The sequence below is a fragment of the Gallus gallus genome, chromosome 5 (genome assembly GCF_016699485.2).
Source record: "Gallus gallus isolate bGalGal1 chromosome 5, bGalGal1.mat.broiler.GRCg7b, whole genome shotgun sequence".
Lineage (NCBI taxonomy): Eukaryota > Metazoa > Chordata > Aves > Galliformes > Phasianidae > Gallus > Gallus gallus.
In genome coordinates, this window is record NC_052536.1 from 1783033 (window position 1) to 1797264 (window position 14232).

Consider the following 14232-nt stretch of genomic DNA (forward strand, 5'->3'; position numbering starts at 1 on the left):
CATAGGGGACCACAAGCAGCACTTTATCCCCCCCCCTCCCCCTATAAGCATCCCATAGGACCCTTATCACAGGGCAAGGGGAATGAGGAGAGCGTTTATCCCACCCAGCAGCTACTGATGAAGGCCTGATGAAGAGCCAGCTCTAATTACAAGGCAGAGGACCCGCCATGTCGCCTCCCCTAAGTAATCCCACATGCTGAGCAGCCACAGGGCTTTTTATAAACTCCTGGAATTGGCTTACAGAGCAGAGCAGGGAGCACCCTTCCTTCCCCTTGCTCGAACCAACGCGTGAGGCTGGGGAATGCAGCCCTGAACCCACAGGGCCAGAATAACACCCAGCTTCAGCCTTGCTGTTGTCCACACTGCCTCCAAAGCCCTATAAAACTTGAGAGCAGGAGGAGTGGAGCGGGGCATCCAGGGCTGAACACAGAGCTCTGCGCATCTGGAGGCTGCTGTAGAAATGGAGATCTTTCATGAATAAACAAATGGGGGATGTTTAGGAAACGCATCTGAGTTAATCACTTTCAGGCACTTGGCTTTGTTTGTGCTCCTCCCACTTCCCAGTGCTGTGAGTCCTGCAGCAGAAGCAATGCTCGCACTCACAATTAACAGAGCAGGGCGTTCCCTTGGCAGCCTCAGCACATTCATATCCAAGAAGGGGATGGTGCAGGATGTCCGCGCATCAGGACGGGTGGGTTTGATGCCCATCATGCAAAACCCAGACCCGTGAGGTTCAAAGTCCTTCGCTGGGGGCCTTCTGGATGCATCCAGCTGCTGTGGGGAAGGAGATGCTCTGCCCTGGAACCGAAACAACGCGTGTGAGACACAGGGTTGGCTTCTCTCCATATTGCCTTAATTTTTAGGAAATGTGCCCAAGCAAAGAGTTCTTAAATAGCTGCAAAGCAGGAAGTGCTGCTTGATAACCTCAAGGTCAGTGCAGATTTAGCCCTGGTAGAGGTCGCACCTTCATGAAGAGGAAAGCGCTGCCCAGACTCCTCCAGCACTGCCTCCAGGGGAGGGTGAAGGGGACACTTAGTCACTGCAATCCTCATCTTCTCCTTGGTGATGCTGAACTTCAGCTTGCTGCCCAAGTAGGAGACGCCAGTGACTTCCAGCTTGCTGACATCACTGGGAAATGCAGGGTCAAAGCGGAGGTTGGTCTTTGTGATCCTGGAAAGGCAGGGTAAGTCAGCTCTGCTTTGCTAACAGCTGTATGGAGTAAGCACACCCTGAAGTATTCCAGGGCCCTCTCCCATGACTCCTTATATTTTTTTAGGCAGAAGAAGTCCTAGGTGTATCCTAAAGATGTCCAGGCAAATTCCAAACACACCTACTAATCACAGAACCATAGAATGGTTGGGTTGGAAGGGTTAAAGACCATAGAAACATGGAGTGGTTGGATTGGAAGGGACCTTAAAAACCATAGAACAATGGAGTGGTTGGGTTGGAAGGGACCTTGAAGATCATAGAACCATGGAATGGTTGGGTTGGAAGGGCCCTCTAGTTCCAACCCCCCTGCTGCAGACAGGATTGCCAATGATTAAATTCGGCACCAGACCAGGGTGCCCAAGGCCACCGGGATGGGGTGTTCAAGCATCTGTTGAAAGGCTACTTGAGTTGTCACCCCCCAACCCAGTGCTCTAAGGTGTTTCTGTTCCTCAATTTAGGGTCTCGAGGTTGGATTTCAAAAAAAACCACACACACACACACACACAATCCCCCATGTTTTTTCACCTTACGGTGATGCCTTAGCAGCAGCTCTTCTGGCAGAGTGTCAGGAATGCCCTGCACTGGGATGGGGAAGGGAAGGAGTGCAGGAACAAGCAGTGGGCGGCAGAGCTGGCTGCAATCACCACTGAAATGCAGCCGCACAAAGCGCGAGTGTGGGCTCTGGGCCATGTACTAAAATCCAGCAACAGAACACCCAAATAGCTCAGGAAAGCACCACGATGTTTGCAGCTGGGGGCTTTGGGATGCACATTCAGCTTCAGCAAGACCCAGTCAAACCAAGAACAAACAAACCAGCAAAGCTAACAGCAAATATCTGCTCTCGGCTCCATGGCGGTTGGGCTGAAGAGCTTTAAGTAGCCAAGAGGAATCCTTTCTCCCAGTCCCTACCCTGTGGGCTGTGCACAGGGATGCACGCAGCGTATTCTGAAGGCACTGAGCTGTGCACAAGCTGAGATTGAGGCTTTCAGCTAGTATAAAAACACATCGTTAGGGCGAAGAGGTTTTGCTGGCAACCAGAAGGCTCTTCAGCCTGACCCATCCTCAATTAAACTCTAAGAATACACTCCAGTGGCTACAGCTTCAGGGCTGAAACCACCCAGCCGCTCCAGAGCTGAGGCAAGGGCCTGAAATTATCCGAGCAGCACACCAGCTTCCTGCTCACACAGCTCCTGGGGCTCAGCAGGACATTTCCCCTCTTGTACAGATCTTATTTTTGGCCTTTTGGCGTGAGAACGGCAAATAGTCTTCCCTGGTTTCCTGCTGTCTTCAGCAGCATCACAAACTGTCCCCGCAGTGACATCCACAACTGCTGGGTGTTACCATGCAAAAGGAACACCAGTGGCCAACCCCAGTACCCCCAGTTCACCCATTAACGGTGCAATTCATTCAGAGCAGGGTGCAGATGCTCTGCACTAGTTGCTGCAGGTGCCTTTCTTTTTCACAAGCAACAGGAATGCTGACTTTTCCAGCCACTGATAGTTGCATAGAAATTAAATGGGACGCAACATGGGTCTCACCTGAACCCTGTGTAACCAAAGAGGACAGCCTGCAAGAATCCGCCCATTCCTGTCAAGAAGTTCACAGCTCCTGACCCATCCGAGTTCTCCACCCAGATCTGTTCCAGGGAGAAGAGTAAACAAAAAGAAAAATGTCAGCAGTTACGTTGGGACTCTTCACACAGTTACATGTGTTTGTTGCTGTCATATATCTGGGGCGTTGCAATGATCAAATCCTGCTGCTCGTCATGGAATGAGGTGGTAGCTGGGCTCTGATGGGTCTCCAAGTCCCACATCCCCATCCCTTCTGTACCTCCCACAGGCGGAGGGCAGCCTGGGATGACCATGATAACAAACTTTGGCTTTGCGCTGCTTGACTGGAAGAAGATGGCTCCTGGCAGCCTTTTGGAAGCATGCAGAGGAGATGGAGCGAGCAACCACCTAGCTCAATACAATAACCCAATAACCAAGGGACCGCAAGTGCTCTCAGTGAGACAGGGCCTGCTGGGGAGCAGACAAGACAGAACCAAGAGGCACTGGCCACAGGGAAGCAGCTGACCTTGAAGGGCTCAGTGATGTTGCTGAAACACTTGTTCAGTAGGCCCTGTGCTCTCTGGGTCTCCTTCAGCTCCAGCCAGCCCACCGCAAACATGCTCTGCAGGAGAGAGCAGAGTGGGTCAGCGCCCACCGTTATGGAGTGACTCAGATAGGAAGGACCGTGTTGTGGGTGAGCTCCCCTTACCCAGGTCATGGCCGGCCCGCTCAGCTCGGTGACCGGCTCGTACATCACCAGGTCATTCCTCCGCACTTCAGGGTGCATGGGGTGCATCAGAGGGAAGCCCAGCAGGACAACATCAGCTTGTTTCACAGGCTCACCTGAGAGAAGGGATCAAAACTCATCCAGACCACGTGCCCGCTGCAAATAATTAGCTCATAAAGAGAACGGATCTGACATAGAATCGTAAACTTAGGCCAATAAAATCCACACCACAGTGGGAAAGTGGTGTAATTCCCTTCTGAAGAGCTGGAGGACAGCTCAACACTGCCTTGCTAAAGGCAAACGACACAGAGGAAAGGGGCAATAAGTTGGGCGTGCTCTTCCTCTGGTATCAGACTTCCAGTAAACAGAGGTTACAGGACGTTTAATATGCAGCACTTGACCTTGGAAAGATAAACCTAACCGTCAGCACCGGATTCATAGCCACCACAATGCCCGCAGCCCAGCTTCTCAAACTCTCTAGGCCTCTTCCTATCCTCTTTGTACCCCAAATTCTTGATTAGATGAGTCCTATAATGAGAAAGGATCCACCAAAAGGCAGAAAATAACACTCTGCAAATCGGGTTTTTTTATATTTATATTGCCAGTACCTGCAAATCGGGTACTGGCAATATAAATGCTGCACTGAGAGAGCCAATGCTCAAGGGTTTTGTCTCAGCCCATCCTTCCTCTCTTGCAGGCTTGAAAAGAAAGAGGCAGACTTCTGGACTGCTCGGTCCTCAGCTCACCTGGACTGTAACCGTCATACTCAGGGTGATATTTCCGCACCGCATCAAAAGGCACTTTGACTTTCTTCGCACATTCCACCCACTCCTCTGGCACAGGGATGAAGAAGTCCCTAGCAACACTGGCTGCAAAATTTAAGCTGAAAAGAAGCGAGGAACAGCGCTTCATGTCATGCCTGGGTGGCTGGGACCCCTTGGAGAGAGAGGAAGGGGAAGAAGGGAAGAGAAGAGTGAGCATTGCGAAGAAGCAGTTTCCTAGAAAGAACGTGGGATCAAAGTCTAATTTTAGGGTAATAACTTTCGTTGTTGGGACTTGGAGTCTCCAAATGACTGATTACTCAGACATGCCACATGCTGCAGGGAGATAAGCACTGCTGAGAAGGGAAGTTCCTCTCTGTCTAACGTAGACACCTGAGACATCAGATGTGTCATCATGGGAACACCTACTACTTTCCACTGATGCAGGGGAAGGCAGAGGAGACCAGCTTGGACAGAGGTACGGAGAGAGAAGAAAGGTACTTGCTGCCTCCTCCTCCTGCTAGGCAGATGAGAAGAGAGGTGGGCCAGAGCCTCAATAAAGCATGCGCATTACCTCCGCTGTGCCACGGCGTTGGTGTAAGCAGAGTTATCAACCTGGTAGTGATACTCATCTGGGGGCATGACACCTGGAGGAAGGGAAGAGGAAGGGGACACTTCACTCTGCAGCACACCCAAGGTGTGTCTCAGGGGAGTGGCACAAGAACAGAAACTCCTCCATTGTAGCAGTGCCTACCCATGTTGACTGGTGTGGTGGGAAAAGCGTTGGTATTTTTGATACACAAGGTCTGACTCAGAAGTGTATCCTGTTGAAAGAACAGTCCTTTCAAACAAAACTAGCTCCTACTTCTGAGCTAAGACAATGTTGGGTGTTCTGCTCCCACAGGCCCCACCGTGGGTTCAGTTCTTAACAAAATCCCTGAGGTGGCCATCCCTCCCACGAATGGGAATTTGGCTTCATTAACATAGAAGTGCCCAGATGCTGTGGGTGCCTCATCCCTGGAAGAGCCTAAGGCCAGACCAAGAGCCCTGGGCAGCCTGACCTGCTAGGGGGCAACCAGTCCAAGGCTGGGGGTGGAGCTCAATGATCTTTAAGGCTCCTTCCAACCCGACCATTCTATGATTCTCTGATTGTCTGGGGTCCATTTTTTTCCAAAATGCACTCCTGGCTTTGATAACTTTAGTATGCTCATCCTCACCTCTTTACTTTCTTTGGAACAGTGTGGGTGTGGGTTCTCTACAACCACTGGGCAGAGGGGGACGTGCTGCCCAAGCGTTCTCACTATTGATCGCCGCTGACAAAGCTCAATGGACTCAATGATCCTTGTGGTCCTTCATAAGCCTGGATATTGTATGATTTAGCTGAGAAAGGGCAGACCATCAGGCAGCAGATACCTCATCCTGCGGGCATCTCCCTCATTTCAGGCAATGCGACATTTAAGTCATTAACTGTGCGTCCTTCCCTAGCTCCAAGCTCAAGTCCTTCCATTCAGAAGTACCTCGGATGTGATAGCATCGCTCCTCCTCACTCCACACCATCCTGCTGCACCAGTACTGAGCCACGGCACTCACCAGCTCCCAGCCTCCATCTGTCCTGAACAGCTTCTGGTCCTGGAAGGAGCCAAAGCCAGAGAAAGACAGGCAGCATGAGGGAGATTCAACTGCGTCTAAACCGTGACAGATACTCCCCTTACCTGCGTGGTATGATAATACTGCTCAAAGGCCATCAGAACATCCCCGGTGATGTGAATTTCTTGGGCTCCATAAATGTCCTCAGGACAGACCTCCCGGCCAGTAGCTGCGCTCTCCCATGGGAACTTGGCACCCTGTTGGGAGAAGACATCCATGGAGCAACTGAGCACATCTTGAAACGATCATCCTGGTCTACCACCTTCAGGCAAAACCTAGCTCACAGCCCCTGGCTCAAGGAAAGCCTGACTATCCTTCTGGGTGATGTGCAGCCCCACATCTCCGTCCCCACCTCGTAGCCTTGCTCCTGCGCATTGAGTAGAGCTCCTTCCAGAGTGCGAATCCGGTACTCCAAGATGGCTCGGGCGGCTTCGGGATAAAACAGCAGGATGTTTGGGAATATCCAGGTGTCCTGGAAACATGCAGGGAAAGCGAAGTGGTAAGATGGGTTGACAGGGCAGCCAAACGCTCCTGCCTGTTCAAGTCTACCCCCAGTGCTGAATGCCATGACCGTGACCATGCCGCTACTTAAAGTTGCTGTCAGATGCATCCAATGCATGAGGGACTGTTTCTGCCCTCACAGATGCATCCAGGTGCATACTTTCAATTCCTTTCCAGTCACCTCCCCGGTATCTCACTAGGATAAGCCCAGCAGGATCTCCTGCCATGCTAGAGAGGGGAGGCCGGAGGATCTTATGGGTCAAAACCACACATTGCCAGGAAAAAAGCCAACGAGGTCCACAGGACTGAAAAGTCCTTGCCCATTGAAAGACCAGACTAGGTAGGAGTCTCAGCACCATCCAGCTGCCCTTCCTGCTCACATCACACAAGAAATATTCAACTGCAGCCACCTTCCTCATTTGGTGTGGCTGCTCTGAGAGCAAACCCAAGCCTCTTGCTGGGGAAAAGCCACCCAGACCAACTTGTTTATTGAGTACACACCAAACTTAACTTGAAAAGCAGAATGGGCCCATAGCAGGAAAAACATTTCTGTTCTTGCAGTAGTTCAGGCACAACAGGGCTCACTGCTGCCACCGACACTGGGAGGAGGCGGGCAGTTGTCAATTCATTTAAAAAAGCTAAAACTTGGTGACCTTATTCTAAAATGGTTGCTGAAGATGCCTTTGCATTGGCCTCTCTTGTGTGAGCAACCCAACCTGTGCTTCAGATTTTAGGTCGACAAAGGGATCAGGGGCTCCATGGACAGAGATGTGCCTCGGTAGGTGTTTCCAAAGAAGAAGAAGGATGCTCTTCTACAAGAGACCACTGCCAAACATTGCCAGTAAGGCCAGAAGTCCCATGGTGAGCCTCTCTACCCCAGTTGCTTCTCACAGCCCCCAGGCAAACACGAGCACTGCCTCAACCCACCTGATCCCAGAAGACGTGTCCCCAGTAGTCCTCGCCCCGTGTGCCATTGGACAAGCCACCAGGGCTGATGCCGTGAAAGTGGAATCCCGGTGTACCTTGGGGGGGGATGGCACTCAGCAGGTAATAGAGACACCCATAGAGGGCCTGTCTCAAAGGCAGTGGGCCTTCCAGGTCCACACAGCACCCTCTCCACAGAGCAGCCCAGGCACGGGTATGAGAGGAGTGCAGGGAGCCAGCGGCCATGCGTGCCAGCCCTTCGCTGTAGCTCCTCTTGGCCTCCTCCTCACTCTCAGCCACAGCCGTCAGGAACTCCCAGCGTCGTTCCTGCTCCTCCTCATGCAAGGTGACAGCTTGTGGGACAGGAGTCCAGAGCATGTGCACGGTGGGCTGGGGTCCCCCCTCCACCTCAGGAACCAGCGTCTGCCCGTAGATGTAACTGCAGGAGATGGCGAGGAATGGGGAAGGGGAGAGCAAAGCACATGGTACCGTGCACATAGAACCACACAGAATGGTTGGGGTGGAAGTGACCTCAAAGCCCCCCCAGCCCCAAACCTGCTATGAGCTGGGTGCCCCCCACCAGCTCAGGCTGCCCAGGGCCCTGTCTAGCCTGGCTTTGGGCATCTCCAGGGATGGGGCACCCACAGCTCTGCAGGGCAGCCGTGCAGGTTGAAGTGCCCCCAGCGTCTGAGTATCTTTCCCCTGTTGCCATCAGATGACAGACTGATTACAGCTCCCTCACGGAAGCCATGTTCAGAGGTCGTCTCCTGCAAGCTCACTATCTTCCTCAAACTCATTTCTTTGTAACCACATGTAGTCTCTGTGGTCTCTGATGCCATTTTACATCTAAGTGTAAGTAGTGATTTCAGAGTCGCAACTAATAAAAACTGTTTCTATATTTAATTCGTTTTGCCCTGCCTGCCAGAAAGAAGCAGATGTGCACAAACCTCAATGATAGTTACCATTTCAGTCTAGCCCTAGCTGTATATTTTCAATTTGTCCCCCATCTGAGAGCAAAGCAACATGCTAAAGCCTAGGAAGGACTCGCTCAGAGCTAAGCCCTTGTGCCCACGGCCCACACTCACTGTGCTCCCTGGAAGTCTGGTCCTTGCTGCAGGTCCAAGTCCTGGCTCTTTGGCACAAAAGGAGCCTGGAGCTGCACGGTGATGGGCTGGCTGGTGCCAGCTGATCGCCGGATGGTGATGCTGAAGGCCATCAGGTGGACGAGGGAATGGTGAGCATAGATCTGGTGCGTGGCTGTATAACTGGATGACTCGAGCTTATGGCTGAAGGTTCCTGTAAGTGCAGCAAGAGCCTTTTTAACCACTGGGTCCTGACGTTCTGCCTTAGCCTCCCAATTCTACCAGTTCCCATTGGCAATGGAAATGTCTTTCCCAGGTCCAGATCCAAACTTGACTGGGCAATACTGTTAGCACCCTTAATCTGACCAAGCTGATAAGGAGTGATCTGTGCTATAAATTATTTTACTAAGCTTCATGATCGACCAGCATTTGCTGAGCTTAGCTCCAGCAGGGGTTGGGATATGGTCTCAAATTTGCTAGCTCTTATTCTCCGCTTGCTCCAACACCAAATTAGAAGAATAACGTGGGACAGTAAGGCGTCCACTGCATTACTTAGAGATTTCTTAGTATCCCGTACAGCTCAGCCCTGAAATCTGCAAAATGAGCACTCCCAGAAGGATGAGCAAAAACACCCTCCTTAGCATCCTCCCAATTACGCTTCCCAGTGTTCTGTGAGGATCAGAGCTGGCTGCTGTCCAAAGACAAGAGCAAACACAGTGCCATATCAGTTTCTAGCTCTGTTAAAAACACGTAATGGAGTTCAGGTAACACAATCACTAGATGTCTACAAAACAAATGCCTGCACCTGAACGATGCAGTTGGACGCCCATGAGAGTCAATGAAGTTTAGGGTACAATTCATCCAATTTCTTCATGAACTATTGAGTTTATTGACCAAATGTCTTTTAACAACAGAAAGAGATATATCCTGCTCACGCATTGCTCTTTACCTGTCCGCGTGTTCAAGGTGAAGGTCTCAACAGGCACATCCCCATCGGGCACTGTCATCCTCACATTGACCGGGCTGGGGATGTCAGCACGGTGCGTGTCCCCCGCCGCCCCATTGTACACCCCACTGACATGGAGGATGTTGCGGTACACACGTGTGCCCAGGTAAGCATTGGTCACCGTGGCAAGGAGCCGTGAGTCTGAGGGCAAGCAAGTGGAGGTGAACACAGCGGGGTCCTCCTGGCCATCAGCCATCACCAGCCAGAGCTGCAAAACGAAAGGAAAAAGAAAACAACAAAAAATCAGAGGTGGGTTGGACAGAGGGATGCCAATGGTTTCCAGCAGAGCCTCCACCCCATGGCTTTCCTCCATCCCAGCCTTCCTCCCAGTGCCTCAGGTGGGTCTGCTCCACACAAGCTCATTTCCCTTTGTGAAGCTGCAGACATCTCCAGATGGCTTGCCTACCTTACCCGAACCTCTCATGCTCATTTCTTTCGTTGCTTTTCCAGTTTTTCCCCTCTTCTGTTGCCCTCTCCAGGCTGGGTTCTCACCAATTTCTCCCAACGCATCCCATCACACGGCCATCTTCCTCCCAGCATTATTAAGCATTCGTTTATCCTTTATCCTCACACTACTCCTACACTTCACTCTTCCATCTCCAGCCCAGCTGTTATTGGGGCAGGAGCTTTATGTTTAACGAATTTTGGGGTACGTGTCCACGCACATACAAACAGCACCTTGTAACCAACACCTGGTGGGTACTCAGCACTGCAATAAAAACCACAGAGGTGGGGCATGGATGGGCTCAGCCAGCAGAGCTGGGACATGGGCTGGCTGTGCCCCAAAGCTCGCAGGGTCAGTTCGCTGGTGTCAGGAGGTGGGATGGCGAGGAAAGCCTTCCCCTGCCTGCCGGGGGGACGAAGGGTGTGGGGGTGTGGATGAGGCCTTGCCTTGCGTTTCGGGTGAAAGCCGCTGCCGCGGGGCCCTATGCGGGGGAACAGCGGAAGTTGCTCGGCACAGAGAGGAAGAGGAAAAGTACTTTTTTTTTTTTTTTTTTTTTTTTTTTAAACCCCACCGTCCTTACCAGCAAAATAAAACCACCTCAATCCTGGAACATGGGTATTTGCTCAGAGAAGCTGCACCCAGCACGGGGCTGTGCGCTACGCGAGGAGGAACCGAAAGAGAGAAGTGGTCGGGTAAATGCTATCCAGGAAATGCAGCAACAGTTCTGTTCTGGCAGAGAGCCACAGCAACACTCCCTGAGGGAGCGTCCACGTAAGCAATCACTGACAAGAGCCACCCTTTGTCTATGACCATGCTGTGACCCTCTTTCTTACCTGCTGCTGAAAAGTCAGGCTTTATCACTCAGCTTTACTGCTTTATAAGTTTCCGGTCTTTGAACTTGTGCTAGCATTGCAGTTTTTTTCCAGTGCTGGAGGCCCCCACCCTGACTTGCAGTGTGATAAAGGCACAGGCACCATCCATCCCCGTTCCTCCATGTGTTGTTTAAACCCCACAAACAGGCAGAGTACAGGAGGGCTTCTCACCCCGATTCCAATTCCCGGCCCCTGAGTGCTGGTATAGACAGGCTGCAGTGCCCCAAACTCATCCCTTATCATCTCCTTCAGCAAAGAGAGGTGAGCACTTCTCTGCAGATGTGTGTTTGCACTCCATCAAACGAGAAGAGGGAGAGCACAGCCCATGTGGCACTCATAGGGACAAACAAACCTCATTGAGCAGAAAGATCTAAGGTCGGTTCCTTGTGGATGAGCGGTGACACGGAGAGTACAGCAGCCAGATGCTGGGCCTCTCCTAGCAACCCCCTGCCTCTGGGCTGCTGCTCCAAGAGGATTATCAATCCTGTGCTGATGGAGTAAATACTGCACAGCTGTTCCATGGGCTGCAAATCCATCGAAAGCCAATACCTGACTCAAAGCTGCCACCGGTGTTCAGGAAGCAAACCCTCAGTGCGGCACCCAACCCCAACCCCATCTGCACCACAGAGTTTTGGGAGCTGTGAAGAGGACCACAGAGAGCAAAGCAGCACTCCCAGCTCTATGACTGCTGGCAGCCCTTCTATGGAGCTGTTTGTAAGGAGAGAACAAAGCCGGGTTATTCAGCAAAGCAGGGACATGTCAAAGGGAAAGGACATGACTTTTCCCTCTGCACGCCATGGGGACAAGAGCCAGGCTGGAGCCTTCCAGCCCCTTCTGCTGCAGGGTCAGGGCAAGCAGAAAGCTTCAGCTGGCAGCTTTGGTGGTCCACAACTGGCAGGACAAACAATACCACACTGTGGCACTTGGATGTGGCTTAGCGGGTATGGAAGAGATGGGTTGATGGTTGGTCTTGGTGACCTGGGAGGTCTCTTTCAACCTTAATGATTCCATTTAGGAACATGGTTTAGAGGGCATGGTGGTGATGGGTTGATGGCTGGACTTGATAGGCACAGAGTTATTAAGGTTGGAAAAGGCCTCCAAGATTCTATGCAAACACTTGCATGCGTGTGGGTATGAGCCTGTGCACCCATGGAGCACCAAGGGAAGAAAGAGAAGCCATGATTTGGATGTACTCCAAGGATGTATTTTGCAATTGTATGGATTAAAGAAAATCCCCCTAAAAACAGGTTTACTCTCCAGACAGAGACCTCTCTGTGGTGCCCTATTTCTTCCCCCTGCAGGTGGAGGAAAAAAGAAGGAAGAAAAAAAAAAAAGCAAACATTCCAGGAATAGAATGAAAACAGAGCCCTTTAGGAGGACCCTGACATTTACAGGTCCCTGCAGCTCTCAGGAGAGCCCTGGGCCCTGTGCCCAGTAGTGACAGCAACAGGGCACGCAGCTGCAGCCCAGCAAGAAGGCACTCAGTGTGTCAGCGCCATGCAGGGCTTGCAGAGGAGTTCCCGGCTGCTGTCTGCACTGCTGCGGGCACAGAGGGTCCCCCGGGCCGGGGTCACCTCCAAGCCACCCGAGCACCCTGTCTCTCCTGCTGTAAGTAGCTGGTGGGGGGCTGTGAGGAATAACAAGGGGATATGGGAGAGGGAGGTAGCTGGGGTCATGGATCAGAATTTTTCTTGGGAAGATAAAGCAAGGTTTGTGTGTTTGGGGAAGAAGGTGGCAGTGGTCCCCCAGCAGTACAGAGCAGCCCCATGCCCTGTTACCCCACTGACCACCAACTCTGTGGGCACTCGCTCCCACAGCAGTAGTCCTCAAGGGCAGGGGGAGCTGCTGTCAGTGCAGGGCTGGGTCCTGGCACCATTCCTTCTTTCTGCGGTGGGGATTACCTCCCACCCAAGCAGCAGCTGCAGGGGCCCTCCTGGGCCAGGTGAAAGGAGGTTGGAAGAAGGAACCTTATGCCAGAAATCCTGGACTGTTCTCACCCCCAGCCTTGGTTTGGGAAGTTTACCCCATCTGCATTTCCAAGGTCTGCTGCTCTCAGGAGAGAGAGCTGCTCCCCAAGCCTGGACTCTTCTTTTAGGTGAATAAGAAAAGAAATAAAAGGGACAACACAAGGGGGTAAGCACTGCCCTGGCGTGCCAAGAATAGTAGAGACCTCTGCAGCCCGCTCTTCCCTTCTCAAAGTCATCTGAAAGTCAGGCACAGCTGCTTCAGCAGTGCTGTGAGCCCAGGCCTGGGTCCCACTGCTGACTGACAGCCACCAGTCGCTCTGATTCCCCAGCCAACATAGGACTGAGAAAGAGCAATAGGAACCAACTCAGAGAGCAGACAGCACGGACTGCTGCTGGAGGAAGCTGCAGGGCTTACACAAACTTCCTCCCACAGCCCCAAAGGGCATTCACCTGAGCCCAGAAGGAGCAAGGAGAAGCACAACAGATTGCATTAGACACTGTACCAGTATGCAATCATCCTGGAAACCCTACATCCTCACTAATCCCTCTTCCCTTTCCTGCTGGCAGGAGCAAGCCATCGCAATGACGGTGATGTTCACATGCCTGCTGGGGCCTGCAGCCTGGGTCCTGGCCCATGTGGAGCACTACAAGAGCAGAACACACTGAGAAGTAGAACTGATGTCACAGAACGGGTCTTCATCCAGGGAAGAACCGTCTAAGCACGTTCATTAAATCTCATGTTGGAATGAAATATCTGGCTCTGCTGGCTTTTCTTGGACCACGTGCTCCATCGCAGGAGAATGGGTTTGTTCTCTTTTCCTGGTGCCACACAATCTGACAGCTGAGCTAATGAGGGCAGAGCAAAATGTAACAGTCAATGGCCTGGGGAAGGAAGTGGCAGGCATTGGGAACTGAGTCACTCTGAACCAAAAGGAAATTTGGAACAAAACTGATTAGAGGGAGAAGGGTGGGATGCAACCAGACGTAGGATTCAACAGTTTTGGTTTTGTTGTTTTCTCAAAGCTTAATTCTTCTTTGTCCAAGACATCTTAGCACCCACACAGCAGAGTAGCATCAGCCACATTCCTTTTCCAGTTGCTGGCACTAAACCTGGAGTCAAGACAGCAACCTTGAGAAAGCATCATAAGGATAAATATTTCTGTACTGGTGATGCAGCTATTTAATCATCAGAGAATCAAAATGCCACATAAGGCACCTGAATCACAGCAGCAATCGAGTTAGCACTGAAACAAAAACTACCCATTGATGAATAGGCAGCAGCACTTAAAAGAAAAAAAACAAATAATTTAAACCCTAAAAAAAAAAAGTATCCAGTTACACTAACACGGCTCTGTTCAGTTTAAAACTACTGTTACCAATCTTGCTATTCCACCAGGTATTATCAAGTACTGTGCATCCAAATGATTACTTGGACAGCCCCCTTTCAAACTCGGTTCACACTCCTGATGTGCACAATTATCTTCTGTCCTTATGAATACATGTGCAACGGTAGAGTAAAACAATTAAATATCGGGAAGTTT

At 51.5% G+C, this 14232-nt stretch overlaps 1 protein-coding gene and 1 long non-coding RNA gene across 7 annotated transcripts; one reads left to right on the forward strand and one right to left on the reverse strand.

The window, feature by feature from the left end:
- Positions 1–197: 197 nt before the first annotated feature.
- Positions 198–10743, reverse strand: PGGHG (protein-glucosylgalactosylhydroxylysine glucosidase). 6 transcript variants are annotated; one of them, XM_015286264.4, is made up of 14 exons: positions 10686–10743; positions 9351–9615; positions 8405–8615; positions 7323–7758; positions 6247–6366; positions 5960–6091; positions 5765–5876; positions 4822–4894; positions 4233–4369; positions 3469–3602; positions 3286–3381; positions 2748–2845; positions 965–1170; positions 198–798 (listed from the first exon to the last, which is right to left on the reverse strand). In XM_015286264.4, exons 2-14 carry the CDS (start codon positions 9601–9603, stop codon positions 734–736), a joined length of 2073 nt encoding a protein of 690 aa, XP_015141750.2. In that variant the 5' UTR covers positions 9604–9615; positions 10686–10743; the 3' UTR covers positions 198–733. The 6 variants fall into 6 exon arrangements, with proteins under 6 accessions (XP_015141750.2, XP_015141751.2, NP_001384317.1 ...); XM_015286265.4 differs by having other exon boundaries at positions 10433–10743; NM_001397388.1 differs by lacking the exon at positions 10686–10743 and adding an exon at positions 10299–10350.
- Positions 10417–13442, forward strand: LOC101749471. The gene is made up of 3 exons (XR_212291.5): positions 10417–10623; positions 12026–12332; positions 13259–13442. It is a non-coding gene; the product is annotated as an uncharacterized LOC101749471 (long non-coding RNA).
- Positions 13443–14232: the final 790 nt, after the last annotated feature.

Bases quoted from the DNA above. Each gene is read 5' to 3' on its own strand.
- PGGHG (XM_015286264.4), bottom strand. From the start codon at position 9,603: ATGGCTGATGGCCAGGAGGACCCCGCTGTGTTCACCTCCACTTGCTTG. The intron at 4,370-4,821 runs GTAATGCGCATG...GCTTCTTTTCAG, and splicing joins AACGCCGTGGCACAGCGGAG to CTTAAATTTTGCAGCCAGTG. The intron at 1,171-2,747 runs GTGAGACCCATG...CTGCCTTTCCAG, and splicing joins TTTGGTTACACAGGGTTCAG to GATCACAAAGACCAACCTCC.